This window comes from Silurus aristotelis (genome assembly GCF_946808225.1).
Source record: "Silurus aristotelis genome assembly, chromosome: 3".
NCBI classification, from domain to species: domain Eukaryota; kingdom Metazoa; phylum Chordata; class Actinopteri; order Siluriformes; family Siluridae; genus Silurus; species Silurus aristotelis.
Genome location: NC_139576.1, coordinates 29,305,792 through 29,323,378, shown reverse-complemented (window position 1 = coordinate 29,323,378; position 17,587 = coordinate 29,305,792). Strand labels below are relative to the sequence as shown.

General features: G+C 39.6%; 1 protein-coding gene across 1 annotated transcript in view; it reads right to left on the bottom strand.

The window, feature by feature from the left end:
* rpe (ribulose-5-phosphate-3-epimerase) overlaps positions 1-17,140 on the bottom strand; it is a 31,357-nt gene extending 14,217 nt beyond the window's left edge. Inside the window, exons 1-3 of the mRNA XM_083537830.1 lie at positions 16,970-17,140; positions 15,146-15,225; positions 10,212-10,351 (exon numbers count right to left, since the gene is read on the bottom strand). Coding sequence (XP_083393956.1) covers positions 10,212-10,351; positions 15,146-15,225; positions 16,970-17,091 — 342 coding nt within the window. The 5' untranslated portion in view covers positions 17,092-17,140. The remainder of the gene's footprint in view (positions 1-10,211; positions 10,352-15,145; positions 15,226-16,969) is intronic.
* Between the last annotated feature and the right edge of the window lie 447 nt (positions 17,141-17,587).

Here is a 17,587-nt window from a genome sequence, read left to right as displayed (position 1 = left end):
CTACATCTGCCTCTTTCAACCCAACTACCTGCATATGGAGACAGATGTTCCGCTGTGGCGACCCCATATAATCATATAACCCCAATCTTATTATCCCTACACTGGCTATCTGTTAAGTTTCGAATCGACTACAAACTTTTGTTACTTACCTACAAAGCCCAAAATGGTTTAGATCCCATGTATCTATCCAGTCTTCTTACACGCTACAACCCGTCATGCTCCTTGCAATCCCAAAACTCTGAACTGAGCAAAGTCCACTAAAGGTGGTAGAGCATTCTCACATTTAGCTCCAAAATTTGGAATAGTCTTCCTCACAGTGTTTGGGGCTCAGACTCTCCCAGTTTAAGTGCTAATTAAAAACGTATATTTTTAGCAAGGCCTACACATAACATACATCAAATATCATAACCTTTAGCTTCAGTACATCTGATCAGATCACATTATCAACTTGTGCTTGCAAACATCCCAAACCATCTAGGAGATGTACCAGCAGCATTTGGATTTCACTTCATGTAGAGTTTGGACATTAGACCTCTTAGTGTTTAAAGGCTCTGGCATGGAGAAGCTGTTGTTGAATCTATTATGATGTCAAATGTTGAGCTATTTTATGAATTGCTCAGTAGCTCCTTGTTTCCATAATCTCAAATGACTGTACAAGATTGTAGAAAGGACATTACTCATAATCTTACATGCCGGTGCTCATGTTAGTTCTCACTCTTCAGTCTGTTGTATTGTTTTAAAGATTTATAACCACACTCTTGATATCACCCAAATGAGGATGGGTTCCCCTTTTGAGTCTGGTTCCTCTCAAGGTTTCTTCCTCATAACATCTAAGGAAATTTTTCCTTGCCACAGATGGGGAGACTTTAACTTCACTAAATTTTAAAGTCAAATATCTTACTTTTGACTTTAATACATTTTGCAAAAATCAATCGTTCCTTTTTATGTATGAGTGGATAAAAACTTAACTGGTCAAGCAAACAGCAGGCCACCAATCAGTGTAGAGCACACGCTCTGTTTTGAACTTGACACCAACATACAGCTCAGCATCAGTTCAGGAGCAAGCAGAACATTTGAAGAAGAATAAATGATGGAAGAAACTCCTGACTCGAACTCACTACAACACCCGTGGCCTAATTTGTGTGATTTAATGAAGTAGTTGAAAAGGAGGTTTTGGGCTCATGATCATTTTAATAGAAATCAATCAGTGTTTGACTCTATCATTCTATTAATAGATTAGTGTGCTGAGAATAACATTAGCGTCTTCTCACAAACATAGTTAATTAGGTAAGGGACTTGTGATAAAAATGATAGAAATATTATATCCATAATAAATCACAGTACTTTGGATACTTAAGTAAATTTAAAGGCAATATTATTCACTTTTACTAAAGTGAAAGTTCAAAGGGAGCACTTTTACTGGAGTAAAATTTTAACTAGCGTATCTCTACTTTATCTTAAGTACATGGTTTGTGTTCTTACTTCACAATTGATTCAGGGATATGCCCTGCCCAGTTGTATCCAAAAAAAGATCTAAATACAGATACTTTTAAGATGCCAACAGATACAGCTAGTCATTTGCTTTGCTGGACACCCCTAGAATAGCATCCTGATATATATATCCTTATAGCGAATCTCTTATTTCTGCTTGATTCACATATCTTTCTACCATAATAGTAGATAAACATCCTACACAATGGAGCTCCTTGAGGTCGTGGCACGGGCCGGGTCCGAGCTGGATCTAGCTTGGCCGGTCGTGTAGCAGAAGCAGCGTGCACCCAGTGAGCTGGTTGAGCGTTTCCTGCGCCCTGTGTCACAGCCTCAAGGAAGGCTGATCTGCACACTGAGGTGTCTGGGTCCTGGGAGGCCCGTGTGCTAGCAAGCTTTTCCGATGTTTCTCGCTGTGCGTGAATGTTATTGGCGCTAAGTAGCGCGGCTACGGGCCTACGAAGTGTCGCTTGGCTCTGGTAGGTAGGGCTACGCGGCGGGTCAAGCTGCGGGTTGCTTCCACACGATGAGTGTGTTGCAGGCATACCAGGCTGGCCTGCTATGGGGGACGATGTGAGCTTCCTTCTGAGCGCCACGGTGATCCCTCCTGGCCTGACCTGGTAACGCTGTAGATGAGGGCGATTGCTGGTGGGTTCAGGAGACCGCGGTGGCGTTTCAGTGGTAGTTCCTCGCCCGGTAAGAGAGCGTTGCCACCCGATTCCCGCGGGGAAGTCCTAGGGGCCCCTGGCGGCACTCTGAGCCCGAGGAGGGGCTGGACGACCTGAGGATCGTCCTCGCCTCTAGTGAACGGACTGTGGTGCGTAAGCCTGATGACTTGCATCTTGGAGGGCGGTGTGCACCTCATGCTACAGTGCCCGTCCCTCCCCGGCACTACCGGGAGGTCGGTCTGTCGGCCCTGCCACAGGGTGTTCAGGACGCTGCCTCCCTCCTGCGGTTAACTCCCTTATTCCACCCGAAAGTTTGTTGCAGATGGGGGTCATCCGCCGCCACTCGGGAGGCTTCAATGGCCGCAGTATGCTGCTCCTGCCGTTCAGGTTCAGGAGAACTGTCTGCCAGCCCTGCCACGGGTCGTGTTCAGGGCGCAGCTTTCTCCAGCGGTTTGCTCCCCGTATTCCGCCCGTATGATCGCTGCGGATGGGGGGGATCCGCCGCCTCTCAGGTGGTGTAGTCGGCTGGGTTAGGGTTAGGCCGGGTTGCGGGTACGGTTGTCTCACGCCCGGTTTGTAGTCATCCTCACCGCAGTCAGGAGGGTAGAAGCAGGCCAGCCAGTCACTGTGAGGCAGTACCAGAGGCTGTTCGGTCTCATGGAGGCAGCGTCTAGTGAAATTCCACTCGGCCTCCTCCGCATGAGGCCCCTCCAGTGGTGGCTCCGGGGCAGAAGTGTTCTCCCCCAGAGGGAGTCCGTATCGTACCATCATGGTCTCGCGGTGTGCCCTTTGAGCCTTGGATGCATAGTAGGACCCTACGTTCTGTCCCGAGGCCCCGTTTAGGGACTCCTTGTCGTCGCGTAATGCTAACGAAGGATGCTTCCCGCACGGGGTGGGGAGCGGTCATGAGTGGCCACTCCGCCCAGGGTCTGTGGAGCGGCCCACATCTCTCGTGGTACAGAAATTGCCTGGAGATGCTGGCAGTGTTGTTGGGGTTATAACACTTCCTCACAGTCCTGAGAGATTGCCATGTGTTGGTCCGCACGGACAATACTGCGGTGGTCTCGTACATTAACCACCAGGGGGGCCTCCGGTGTCGCCCCTTGCAAACAACTGGTGCAAGAGGTCCTCTTGTGGTCCCGGGACGAACTCCTCTCATTTAGAGCCGTTTACATCCCGCGACGGTTGGATGTCTGAGCAGACGCCCTGTCAAGACAGTGGCTGCCATGGGACGGTCTTAGCCGAGGCTACGCCTGTACGCCTTTTCCGTACTGGAGTTCTGGAAAGAGTTCGCCGGGAAGGAGTCTGTCTCCTCCTGGTAGCACCTCGATGGCAGGTGGAACCCTGGTTCAGCCCCGCCCGGAGTTGTGGAAGCTGTGGCTATGGCCCCTGTGGGGGCGCAGTTCATAGCGGCTGTTCTCTCTACCGAGGTAGTAGAGGCCCTTCTCCACACCAGAGCTCCCCCCACGAGGAGGTTGTACGCCGCACTATGGCGACTGTTCGCGTCACGGTGTGAGAACCGTGACTTGAATCCAGTTGACTGCACGGTCGGTTCAGTTCTGGAGTTTTTGCGGGTACGGTTTGCCACAGGACCCCTTCGACCCTGAGGGTTCCCGTGTTCGCTGGGTAGGCACCCATTGGTGACACGTTTCCTCAGCGGCGCCCGGAGGCTGAGGCCCGGGACGCGACTCAGAGTGCCTGTCTGGGACTGGGCAGTTGCCTCGTCCCGGCTGGAGTTTGCCCCCTGGCATGGCCAGAGTGTTTCTATACATGCTGGGTGCGTGCCTGAGGTGCCCACGGCTCCCACACGAGGTGTCGTGTTACAGGCATTCTGCCCTCCTCTGTTCATAGCCCCCCGACCAGGGGTTACAAGACCCGACTGTGTTCAGTGCGAGCACCGGGTGCTTATCTCCACAGGACGAGTCCTTGGAGGCGGTCGGTGCGGCTGTTCGTCTGCTGTGGCCCTAATAGGGCGGGTCTTCTGGCCGATGGGCGGACGTTAAGCAGGTGGGTAGCGGATGCCATCCTTTCAGCTGCAAGTCCTGGTCCTGGCTGTGATCGGGGGCAGGGCTCGAGCCACCGGAGTGTGGCGGCCTCTACGGCCCGGGTCCGCTGGAGTGTCACTCCAGGACATCTGTGATGCTGCGGGTTGGTCCACCCCGCTGACCTTTGTCAGGTTCTATGGCCTTGACCTCGAAGCCACCCCGGGCTCCTCTGTCCTACATGCTGCTGCCGAGGCCCTTACTCTCTCGGTAGGGTCTGGTCAGTGTGGCGTGATTGGACACTCGTTTCCATAGCGGTTCGACGCAGCTCGAGTTCCTGAAGGGGAACGTCTCTAGGTTACGAACGTAACCCTAGTTCCCCAAGGGAACGAGACGCTGCGTCTCCGTGCCACACTCCCTGCATCCCTGCGGCACTTACCTTCTCTCTTTGCAGAAGCTAATGTCGCTACCACCGCACAGCCATCTTGTAGCTTCCTGGTTTACGCGACGTCGCCCGTCTATGACGTCACGGCTTGCCTATTAGCTAGATTTCACACGTGGTTCAGAGCGTGGACAATGCAGGGGCGTTCCCATAGCGTTTCGACGCAGCGTCTCGTTCCCTCGGGGAACTAGGGTTACGTTCGTAACCTAGAGACGTTTTCTCAGTATCGTTTTCACTGTCGCTCTTGTCATTTTCATCTGGAGGCAAATTTCCCGCCGAGCTCGTTCTGCCCTCTTCAATACGCAGCAGTCCAGACTTTCAAAACATGTTGATTATAGTGGATTTTATTTACAGTGCTCTATGCTGTCAAGATACACTGGCAGGCTTGACCATAGGTTCCTCCTCACATGCGGCCCGTTTTAGTAAAGGATTTCTTCCCACTTGTCATTTAAGCCTCACACTGAACACGGAGCACCATTTTAAATGCACGATTTACACTGATGGTGAGTGGCTGCAAATACATTGTTATGCCCCTAGGAATCACAGCTGGAGTTGAGTTTGTCCTCTTGATGGCTTTTTTCACAGAAACTGTTATGTAGGCCCTCATGCTGTCCAAAACGAGCAATGCCATATTCCTGTTAAAAAAATCCTCCCGGTCACTTGCCGTAACACTGTGTCAGCCATTCATTCATTAGGCTTTCTATTATCTATACTTTCTTGTTGACTTCGACAACAATTTCTCTCGGGAGTTTTTCTTTTGGCATCATCGTGCGTTTAAAAATCACCATCGGTAGAAGCTTTTCTCCCGATGCCTTGCAGCTCAGAACACAGGTGAAGTGTTTTTTTTTATGCCCGGTTGTTTTCAGCGTGACGAATTATTCGCCTTTCCTGTTGACAGTTTGAGTAAGAAGCAAGACAAATGTCAGAGGAACGTTGTTGTTGAAACCGTGAAAAACCCAGGAAAAATCCATAAATTAGACGCTACATTGTTTAAGCCAGGTTCAAAGCGTGGGAAAAAAAGTAGCGACTTATAGTCCAGAAACTACTGTAATTGTAAGTAGAACAATTATAGATATTTCTCAATATATATTTCACAGTATTACTATTTTGTTCTGTATTTTCAATCAAATAAACAGACTTGGTGAGCATAAGCGCTCTTAAAAAAATAGTAATGTACCCAAACTTGTGACCAGTATTGTACTTTGTATGATAACATGAAACTAAATAGCAGAAGGTAGAAGAAAAATCATCATGCTTTAGCCAGCTCAAAGCCTTATAAACTGTCCATGAAATAGTGCGCTTACATTTAGCAAAGCTGATTTACTGTAGCTACACATTTTGGTATTTTATTTGCTAGTTAAACATTAATACCATAGATAAAATATGTTTACCCACATCATTATTATTATTTATGCAGTGGATCAGCTTTAATTATTATTTGGGGAGTTTATTTTGGATAACCAGAAAATTCATTTGCATCTGATGTACTGGCCTGTCTTCTGTACGTTCGATCAAAAGGTTTCTAGTAATATATATATATATATATATATATATATATATATATATATATATATATATATATATATATATATATATATATATATATATATATATATCCAAATGCAATTGGATAAAACAAAAAGTATGAAAAAGCAGAGCCATAAAAATAATTAATTAATAAATAAATTAATAATAATAATAATAATAATAATAATAATAATAATAATAATTACAACTGTAGTGAAATGTAGACTTTTTCTCTAGTGAAACAAAATAATAGTGAAGGCTTTTATTAATAAAAAGACTACAAAGTAATTATTAACTAATAAATAACTGTAGGCTATTTTCACAAATGTTTACAACAATCAGTCACAGTTAAAGACAAACCCTCTACTAGAACATGGGTTAAACAAAGGTTATTTACACTTTCTTTTCATCACGTTTTTAAATTGGCATGGCATAATTGTGTGTAAATCTCTCTCACACATGCATGTCCTGAAGAACAAATTATTATAATTGTAAAAAGAAAATTACTCTGGCCTGGTTCAGGACTTATCTATCAAACTCTTGTCAGTGTGAAGATGTAAACATTGATGTGTCTCTTCATACTAAAAAAAAAAACAATTTGATGTTTCAAAGGTTCTGTTCAAGGTTTGTAAATTGTATTCTTCATACAATGGACAACCTTATTTGGATACTATTAGTTTAAAAGTTAATGAAATTAATAAAATTCACACTAGATAGGAAATACTTATTTATAGCAAGGTACTGTTTTATAGCAAAATCTATACATATCTTTTAATTACGGATCACCTCTATTGTTTTTTTATTTATATGTATTTAAACACAAGCCAGTGGCATAGGACATATCTAGGTTGGCGTATAACCATACAATCATTTTGATATTTTTTTGTCACCCGTTCAGTAGATCAAGAAATGGTTTTACATGGATTAGGGCTGCTGCTATCGATGATTTTAGTAATCGAGTATTCCAACAATTATTCCATCGATTAATAGAGCAATCTGATAAGGAGTATTTTTTTCTTTATTAAAGCAATAATAAATGAAAGAGAAAGAGAGAGAGAGAGAGAGAGAGAGAGAGAGAGAGAGAGAGAGAAATGGAATTTCATTTAGGTTTTTTTTTTTTTTGCACTAAATGTTGCACATTTGCACTTTGTGTTGTTAGTTTAGAGTTCTGTCTAGTTCTGTCTTCCTTTTGTTGATTTATGTTGTTTGCTGTAGCACCTTGGTCCTGTTGGAAAGTTCACTCTGTACTGCACTGTATATGGTTGAAATGACAAAGCCTACTTGACTTGACTAATTTGTTAGTCTTTTCAGAAAAATTTTATTTTTATTGCTGAAATTGCATACTAGAATATCAGTGAAAAGTAAACTCATTTAGTGCAATTAATTGCCATATTACTTCAAAATGCAAATACTATTCAAAAAGTCCCTCCACAGTGGCCTTGAAGAGTAGGTTATGGGGAAACAGTTGTTTAATGAAACTTTTTAATTATTACCACTCATGTATTTATTTACAAAATCTCACACAGTATCGTGATGTGGTATTCTTGTCTGGGAAATGCTTCTTGAAATTTTCCTCACACAAATCAGCCACTAAACATGGACTATTTAAACTCAATTAAAAACAGTAACCACACTGTACTGTTTTCTTTATGTTTTAGTTTTAAATGATCCCAACTTTGGAACTTTGTCATTTTCTTTGTCCTGAATCTTCTCCTCGCCCCTTGCTGTTTTCTCCTAATTCGTCCATTTTATCATTCAACAGCATCTTGTGTTTACCTGTCTCTCCAGAGTTTATCAAGTGGTGTGTCAATAATAATGGTCTGTGTGCCGTGTGTAGTTAAATGGACTAAATGAATTACTCGAGGAATCGTTACAGCCCTAACCTGGATAGCCTAAACATTGCCCTGAAATAAGTTTACTTTAAAGTCCATTCATTATACAATGGACCTCACTTGGATACTATAATTTTAAAACTTAATTAAATTCTGAAATACTGAAGACTCCATCAGCACACAATTTTATTGAAATTGATTTGTATACTGCTTTTAAGAATGGACTTTGGATAGATTTTCCGTCCTTTTGTTCAGGTTTTCCTAGAGAGACTTCTATTTATAATTGTGCCCCCTAGACTGAGTGGCCTTGTGGTTGGCAGTTATCAGGCAGATAAATTTGCTGAAGGGTCTGGTCTCTGGAGTTGCACAACAGAGAAGTGTTCACACTATTGTCAACAGACCGGAAGTTCTGACTATGTTTTAGGAGCAAGGAGCAAAACCATGCTCTATAGGTAGAACGAATGTCTTACAATCAATCAGTAAAAATGGGTTTCACTATACAGTGAGGAAAATAAGTATTTGAACACCCTGCTATTTTGCAAGTTCTCCCACTTAGAAATCATGAAGGGGTCTGAAATTGTCATAGTAGGTGCATGTCCACTGCGAGAGACAATCTAAAAAAAAAAAAAAACTCCAGAAATCACAATATGATTTTTAAACTATTTATTTGTATGATACAGCTGCAAATAAGTATTTGAACACCTGAGAAAGTCAATATTAATATTTGGTACAGTAGCCTTTATTTGCAATTACAGAGGTCAAACGTTTCCTGTAGTTTTTCACCAGGTTTGCACACACTGCAGGAGGGATTTTGGCCCACTCCTCTACACAGATCTTCTCTAGATCAGTCAGGTTTCTGGCCTGTCGCTGAGAAACATGGAGTTTGAGCTCCCTCCAAAGATTCTCTATTGGGTTTAGGTCTGGAGACTGGCTAGGCCATGCCAGAACCTTGATATGCTTCTTACAGAGCCACTCCTTGGTTATCCTGGCTGTGTGCTTCGGGTCATTGTCATGTTGGAAGACCCAGCCTCGACCCATCTTCAATGCTCTAACTGAGGGAACGAGGTTGTTCCCCAAAATCTCGCAATACATGTCCCCGGTCATCCTCTCCTTAATACAGTGCAGTCGCCCTGTCCAATGTGCAGAAAAACACCCCCTCATGCTTCACAGTAGGGATGGTGTTCTTGGGATGGTACTCATCATTCTTCTTCCTCCAAACATGTTTAGTGGAATTATGACCCAAAAGTTCTATTTTGGTCTCATCTGACACATGACTTTCTCCTATGACTTCTCTGGATCATCTAAATGGTCATTGGCAAACTTAAGACTTGCCTGGACATGTGCTGGTTTAAGCAGGGGAACCTTCTGTGCCATGCATGATTTCGAACCATGACGTCTTAGTGTATTACCAACAGTAACCTTGGAAACGGTGGTCCCAGCTCTTTTCAGGTCATTGACCAGCTCCTCCCGTGTAGTTCTGGGCTGATTTCTCACCTTCCTTAGGATTATTGAGACCCCACGAGGTGAGATCTTGCATGGAGCCCCAGTCCGAGGGAGAATGGCAGTCATGTTTAGCTTCTTCCATTTTCTAATGATTGCTCCAACAGTGGATCTTTTTTCACCAAGCTGCTTGGCAATTTCCCCATAGCCCTTTCCAGCCTTGTGGAGGTGTACAATTTTGTTTCTAGTGTCTTTGGACAGCTCTTTGGTCTTGGCCATGTTAGTAGTTGGATTCTTACTGATTGTATGGGGTGGACAGGTGTCTTTATGCAGCTAACGACCTCAAACAGGTGCATCTAATTTAGGATAATAAATGTAGTGGAGGTGGACATTTTAAAGGCAGACTAACAGGTCTTTTGAGGGTCAGATTTCCAGCTGATAGACAGGTGTTCAAATACTTATTTGCAGCTGTATCATTCAAATAAATAGTTTAAAAATCATATATTGTGATTTCTGAATTTTTTTTTTAGATTATGTCTCTCACAGTGGACATGCACCAACAATGACAATTTCAGACCCCTCCATGATTTCTAAGTGGGAGAACTTGCAAAATAGCAGGGTGTTCAAATACTTATTTTCCTCACTGTATATGCAGAAACAAATCAATAAAATGTAATTTCAGAGAATCCTTTGGAGTCCACTGTACCATTGTGAACACCGCAATAAATTAGCTTACTTGCTTAGTTCCCTCAAATGGTCCACTGCTTACAAAAATAATTAAGAAATTCAATTATGTGAGAAAACATCCTAAAAACTTGAAACCTTCCCAAACCTTCATGCCACTCTCACGGATATCCTTGATGAGGCTTCCAGGATTTGTAGTGGCCTCCAAATGAAATGTATACTGGCTGGCTCCTGCTGCTGCCATTGGCTTTACCCACTGTTCTGGTCTGGAAACCATCATGTGCATGTCTGAGGAAAAAAAAAAAAAAAAACACTACGTAAATTCTATTTCTCAGAATAATTGTACTGCACATGCTAAATTGCTTTTGTAAACACAGAAGACTATTACACATAAGCAATCACAGAATTTTATATTATGAGTATATATATATACACACACACACACACACACACACACACACACACACACACACACACACACACACACACACACACACACACACACACACAGAGATAATGGAATATATTTTGCAATAAGAAAGTCTCTAAGGTTTCAACTTGATCTACTAATTATGGATTTACCTTTAATCTATTCCCATTTTTTAAATATCAGAAATGATTTATCGTTCCGATCCTTTTGTTTTCTCCTGACAATCCAAATAAATCATACTTGTTCAGGCTTTCTCCAATTATATTGTCATGATTTCTAATGGAAACCTGCCTGTAGAGTCTGATGTGTATACACACATATGTTTGTTAAAAATACATATTACATTATTATAAACACAAATAGGGGGGGGGGGGGAGTATTCAACATGTCAAAATGATTTATTTATTGCAGTTCCAATTCAAATAATATTTTGACCAGATATTGGCATTAACTCAAGAAATCTACACAGATACAGAAATCAAGGAAGGAATGAGCTGGATTAGTGCATGCTAAGAGTTTAGAAAGAGAGCTTATTCCCCTCTAAATATAATTTATATAAACATCATGATAGGTAAATGCAAAAAGCGCTCCCAAGGACTTTTGCTACAAGATGGTTCGGTTAACTGAGTATATTATAGAAATAAAAGATTGAATAAGGCACAACTTTCTGTTATTAAATTCTGATAAGACAAAGATATTGCTTATCTTGTCCAAAAAACAGTACAGAAGCTCTAGCAATTCAACTTTCGTTTAGAAGAATGTTCTGTAACTTATTTTAACAGTGAAAAACCTTTGGTAGATCTTTCTCACATTGAGCTCCTAAACTTGGGAATAGACTTTCTGACAGTGTTCGAAGCTAAGACACACTCTCCCAGTTAAAGCGTAGATTAAACTGGGATTAACGACGTATCTCTTCAGCATGGCATACACATAACACATCACATATCATAACCTTGTGCTCCAGTACATCTGATCAAATACGCATCATCATCTTGTGCATGTTAATATTATGAACAACAGCAGCTACACTAATTCCTCTCCACTGCTTCTTTATCTCTACCCATCCCGAGGCATACAGAAATTAAGCCAGCTCCAGTTGTGTGACACCTCATGAAGATTTTAGACCTTCAAAAAGATGCCACTGAATCTGCGAGGATCCCGAGGCATCTAGAGGTTGTGTCAGCTCTAGTTGGATGCCACTACATGAAGATTTTGACAGTGGACTTTGAGGATAAACAACCTCTTAATACTCAAAAATGATTTTAGATGTTGAGCTAATTTATGAGTTGATCAGGAGCACCTGGTTCCACAACTGCAAATGACTATATAACACTGTAGAAAAGTCATTATTCAATCACACACTCATGATAAATATTGCTCATGATATATTTTCTCAGTCTCTGGTGTTTGTAATTTTTTATGATTTATAATTCTACTCTTGGTGTCATAAAAAATGAGAAGTGGTTCCCCTTTAAAATCTGGTTCCTCACAAGGGTTCTTCCTCATACCATCTTAGAGTTTTTACTTGCCACAGTCACCCCAGGCTTGCTTATCAGTGATAAATTTACATATACATAAATATAAGTGAATTTGGTCCTATAATTCTTGAGATCTTGAGATAGAGAAAGACAAAACTCTACCAGTAATTTAAAGGCTTTTCCAAATGTTATATAAGCCTTCAAATTACTGTAGAGTGTAGTCTTTCTCGCAATAATACCACTTGCATGGTTTGGAGGAGGAATGGCTCTTCATATGACCATAATAATACCATTACAACACGGAAGTTTAGTTTCACATGCATCATGGTACGAGGCTCTTTCTCTTCTCATAATACAGGCAGTATCCATATTATTAAAGGTAAGCTGTTAAAGGGGACCAGGAAATTCTTGAGATAAATCTGTTGCCATCCACCAGGATGATGACAGAGTCAGATGCAGACGGACCTTCCAGCAGGACAACAATCCCAAATATACAGCAAAGGAGATTTTAAAAAAATAATAATTTGCAATAGTAAGATTTCTTTATTGGTGGAGATTTCTTGAGTTATTAGTCAAAAATAGGTCAAAATTGTATGTGAATAAATGCTTTTAAACTTGTTAATAAAAAAAAATAAAATAAATTAAAATGAGGACTTGGAATTAAAGCTGCAACAACTAATCAATTGAATCTATATTAATTGATAATGAAATTCGTTGTCAACAAATGCTGTTATCGATTAGTTGGGCTGCTCAGTTTATGGGTTTGTTTGATAGTAAGACAACAGCCACTTGAAAAAAATGGACAGTACAGGGTCAACCAGAAGCAGGAAAAGTGTGTGCGTCCCAAGTCATCCAAAGCATGGAAGCATTTTATATTAAACATAAAGAAAACTGTACCTGGAACTTATGCAAAGCAGAGCTTGTGTGGCATGGAATACCACAGTGATGCATAAGCACATGAAAAAAACACACTGGTGTCACGGATGAAGGCGAAACATTAACATGGTGAGCAAAAACTGTATAATCATAGATCATTATTCATCATGAAATGGTATAGTTTAATTAAGTGCTATTTTGTAAACTGTTTTTTTGCTAACTTCGGGACAGTCTCAATAGAGCCGTTCTGGTGTGACTGAATCAATCACTATGTCACAATAACTATGTGATTGCACAAACTAAAGCTTGTGACATCGTGAAGGATTTAATTCAAATGGTGCAAACAAACACTAAATCTAAAAGCAGCCAATAACAGCAGCAGTAAACAATTAAATTTTTTAGTCACTGTTGTGGTTTTTAGTGAATGCTTATGAATTTGTACACCAGTGCGTGCGTGCATATATATATATATATATATATATATATATATATATATATATATATATATATATATATATATATTTTTTTTTATTAAGCCTGTTAGCTTGCTCTGTTTCTCCATTCTTTTTTCTTTTGTCGTCTACTACTTAACTTATGTTTTCAAATGTGATTTACTGCAGTTTTACTATGTTCAAATGTTTGTTTTTAATGTTTGTATATTTAATTTATGTATATATAATTTAATTATTAAACAAAATGTAATTAATTATATTCTAAATGCTAATATCCTTACAAATGAACAAAATATCTTTTTTTTTTTTTTTTTACAAAAATTGTCAAAACAATTTTTTTAAGCATGGTTATCAACTTGTAATCTGCAAAATACAATACAAATGTTGATTTAAACAAATTGCTTTACCTTGCATACTCAAAATCTGTTTTTGTTTGTTTGTTTTTTTACAGAAACAACCCAGCATGAGTGAATTTGTTCAAAGGGGAAATCCCCCATGCAATCCTCAACAAGCAGCTACTATAAGATTTATAACGTCTAAATTAAAGACAGTTAAAGCTTAAAATGTGGCTTTTGCATTTCTATTACACTTTTATAGATAAATACCCTGAATCAGGGTTTTATGTAGTTATAATAAGCAAAAAAACTAATTTAAAAATCATTTTTATTCAATTAATAAAAAAAGAAAGAAAATGATTCATCCAATTAATCAATTATCAAAAGAATCATTAGTTGCAGCCCTACTTGGAAAATAATTTTTTTTCACCACTGTGTATAAACCAAATTTCTTATATTGATCTTTTCTGATATGTTTAAGGAGAAACATAGATAAATCATGTCAGACCGTACCCACCTTTAATGTTAACATTCAAGTAAAAAAATAACCTGGTTTAGTAAGTGTGCATACCCTATAACTTACACTTTATTAAAGCACTTTTATTTTTACATTACAGCACTCAGTCTACCAACTTGGACCATCTTGTATTGACAATTTTAATCAACTCTTCCATGGACAAAGGCCCCAGCTGTACCAAAATTCAATGAGATTGCTCTTACTGCATGTGCCAATAAAGATGTTACTCCTCCTTCCCCTCTGGTTCCACAATGGACATTGCTTCCCCCTAAGGCTCCACCTTGGTCTCTACTCTTCTTTCTGATGTCACTGTGGCCATCGCATTCAGGGAGCCACCCCCTGGCTATGCTTAGGAGGTTGCACTCCTTTCTTCCTTGACATCTAATCTACCATCTGGCTTCAGTGTGGCTCTTTATCTCATCATTCCACCCCTTGGCTATGCAGAGCAGGTAGCTCCACCTAAGTGCTTGGTGGGTGACATTTTCTCCTGCCTGCTCTGTGAAATGTATAGATTGTTTAGTCTTGTCTTAGTTTTATATTTTATATCACAGAACCTTGCAGGGGTTTAAAGACTTTTTATATACACTGCATATGGTTAGTTATCTTAATATGATGACTATGATATACATTTCATAATTTAGATCACTTCTTTTAAAAAGTACATGTTCACAAAGTTTTCCCGTGGGCTCACCACCTGCAGGAGGGACCGTAAGGGACGGTGCTGTGAGAATTGGGCAGCAGTCGAAGGCGGGGGCCTGCTTAGACTGATGCCCCTGCGACCCGAATTACGGATAAGCGGGAGAAAATGAATGAATGAATGAATGTTCACAAAGCAATAGAAAAAACATTTAAGAAAGTATTGAAAGCATACAATTTACATGCATGAAGGTGCATATGTTAAAATGTATATATCCCCATTCGCAACATCTGATATATCTGCACCATCTGCAATACACGCCACATAACAGAATTGAAGGAATAAACTTCAACTTACCAAAGAAAGGATTTGGACCCACAGCTTTCCGGAGACATTCTACCATCGGATGGCCAAACGTGATGTTTGGAACAAAATGCCTTCAAAGAGATTGGAGAATTGCTCGTTATATTTTGTTTGGAGTCCTATTTGCATACATAATATTATACCAATATTGTAACATAATATGATAATGTAGTATCCTAATTACACAAAAACATTGCGAATCTTCTGCAGAATTCGAAACATTACTGCCAGATTTTTCTAACCTAAAAACACAACTAAATAGTGAAAGTTGTTGAGACTAATACATGGGCAAACATTTTGGACACCTGACCAAAAGACTCAATGTGCTCAGCTCGCTTTTTGCACAGGGGCATTAACATGCTGGGAGAGGTCTCTGTCTCTTAGTTCAAATAAAGTGAAAATTGAATGCTACCACAACTACAGACATTTTACTCAGTTGTGTGACCAACATTGTGGTAACAGTCTGGGGAATAGCCATATATGTCTGGAAAAGTCAGGTGTTCCAAAACTTTTGTCCATATAATGTATTTACATGTGGTAGCAGTCAGTTTTCAAGTTTGCTTTGTAGAATTCGAGAGATATTTATATTAAGTTTGTAATCAAGTGTACCAGTGTAGATTTATTCATTGCTAGAGACTCTGGACACTGCTAAATGCCGCAAATGTAAATAATTACGAATATTATTCATTATATCATAATTGCAATGATATAATGGATGCAGAAAACATCATAAACTATGTTTGAACATTGATGGACTTTAATGGACATTACATTTTTTAAAGGTAAATGTTTACATTTTAAGTATGCAAGATTTTACCTTGTTGTACTGTGCTCAGATGAAAACTTAGCAATTTGGATTCAGTTACTATAATAAATAATGAAACATCTCTTATCTTTTTCTTTATTTCACTGTTTTCATTGTAAGTGGTTAATAAACAAATCAAACAAGTCAAATTCCAGCACCACTAAGCTGCCATCTTAACCACATACATAAATGTATTCATGTAAAAATGAATTGCAGGATGTTAATTAAGTGACCTTAAATAACCTGTTATTAAATTACTATTTAAAGATGCCACAAATTAATAAAATAAATTAATCAAATGATCCAGTAAGGACATAAGAAACATTTATTATTCAGCCTTACTAAAAAAAAAAGGTTAACCATGTTGCTTCGGAATACGATTTAGACAGGTTTTTACTTAACAAGTACATAATCAACATTCGGGAATATTAATGGCAAGTTTTAAAGTTGCACATTCAATTGTCCCAGTATACTTATTACACCTCAACTGTCCCAGTTTACCCTATTAATATACAACATAGACGAATATTTTATCTTTGCAATTCTACATAAATATCGATTGAAATAAGCCTTCAAATAATTTTTATCATAAATTAATATCCATGTTTATCTTCATAAATATATTCAGCTTTCAAGTTAATCTACTTTAAACTAAGCTTTTTTTTTTTCTTTTTTTTTTTTTTTTTTTTTACAGAAAGGAAGTAGAGTCTCACTAAAGGGACTATTTTTTTTTTTACCTTAGCGAAAGGAGGGGTTCCGCTAAAGTTTCACAATCGCTGTTTACATTAACTTCCGTTTTTGTAGTGTTGTTCTAGCCAAAAATCCATCTTAAATCAAGTAGTAACTATTTTACTTTATCCTGGACTGTGCTGCATTAGTTACAATTACAACAAATGTTAGCTGATATGGACTTTTAACTTGCTCGTGAAACTGATGGCGCGAGCTGCACTCTTAAAGCTACTCCGCAGACCGGAGAACGCTGTTATAAAAAATAAAAAGCTGTTAGAGTTTACCCGTCCATAACGTCCAGGTGCAAATAGTCTGCGCCGCATTCCATCATCCGCTCGCATTCCCTCCCTAGCTGGGAAAGATCACTACTCAACACCGAGGGCCCAATTTTAGCTGTGTATGCCATCTCCAAGACGCCGAACTGAACTGCAAGTATATGCGCATGCGCTACCGATTACAGGGTCTAAAAAGCACCGATTACAGGGTCTCGCGCTTGCCATTAGCTGTGGTCATTTCGGTTCACCCCAGTGACTTTTTTTTGTTACTGATAAATTCAGATTCGTTAAGTGGTTTCCTGTAAATTCTATCAGTGCAGGCTAGTTTTAAAAGAGTGGTCAGGAAAGAGGACATGAATGTAAATGTTATTTTATTACATTCTCGTATTTACTTAAGTAGTTTAAATAATAATAATATTAATAATAATAATATTAATAATAATAATAATAATAAAATACACCAGTCATGCACATATAACTGTATCTTGGATCAGATTAGTTCTCAAATAAAATTAAATCCCAAATCAACTTATCAAGCCAATTTTTAAAGCTTCAGTACTAAATCATAACATTATAACATAAGTTATAAAAGACCATTAGAACTTTATATACCCACTTTTCTTTTCT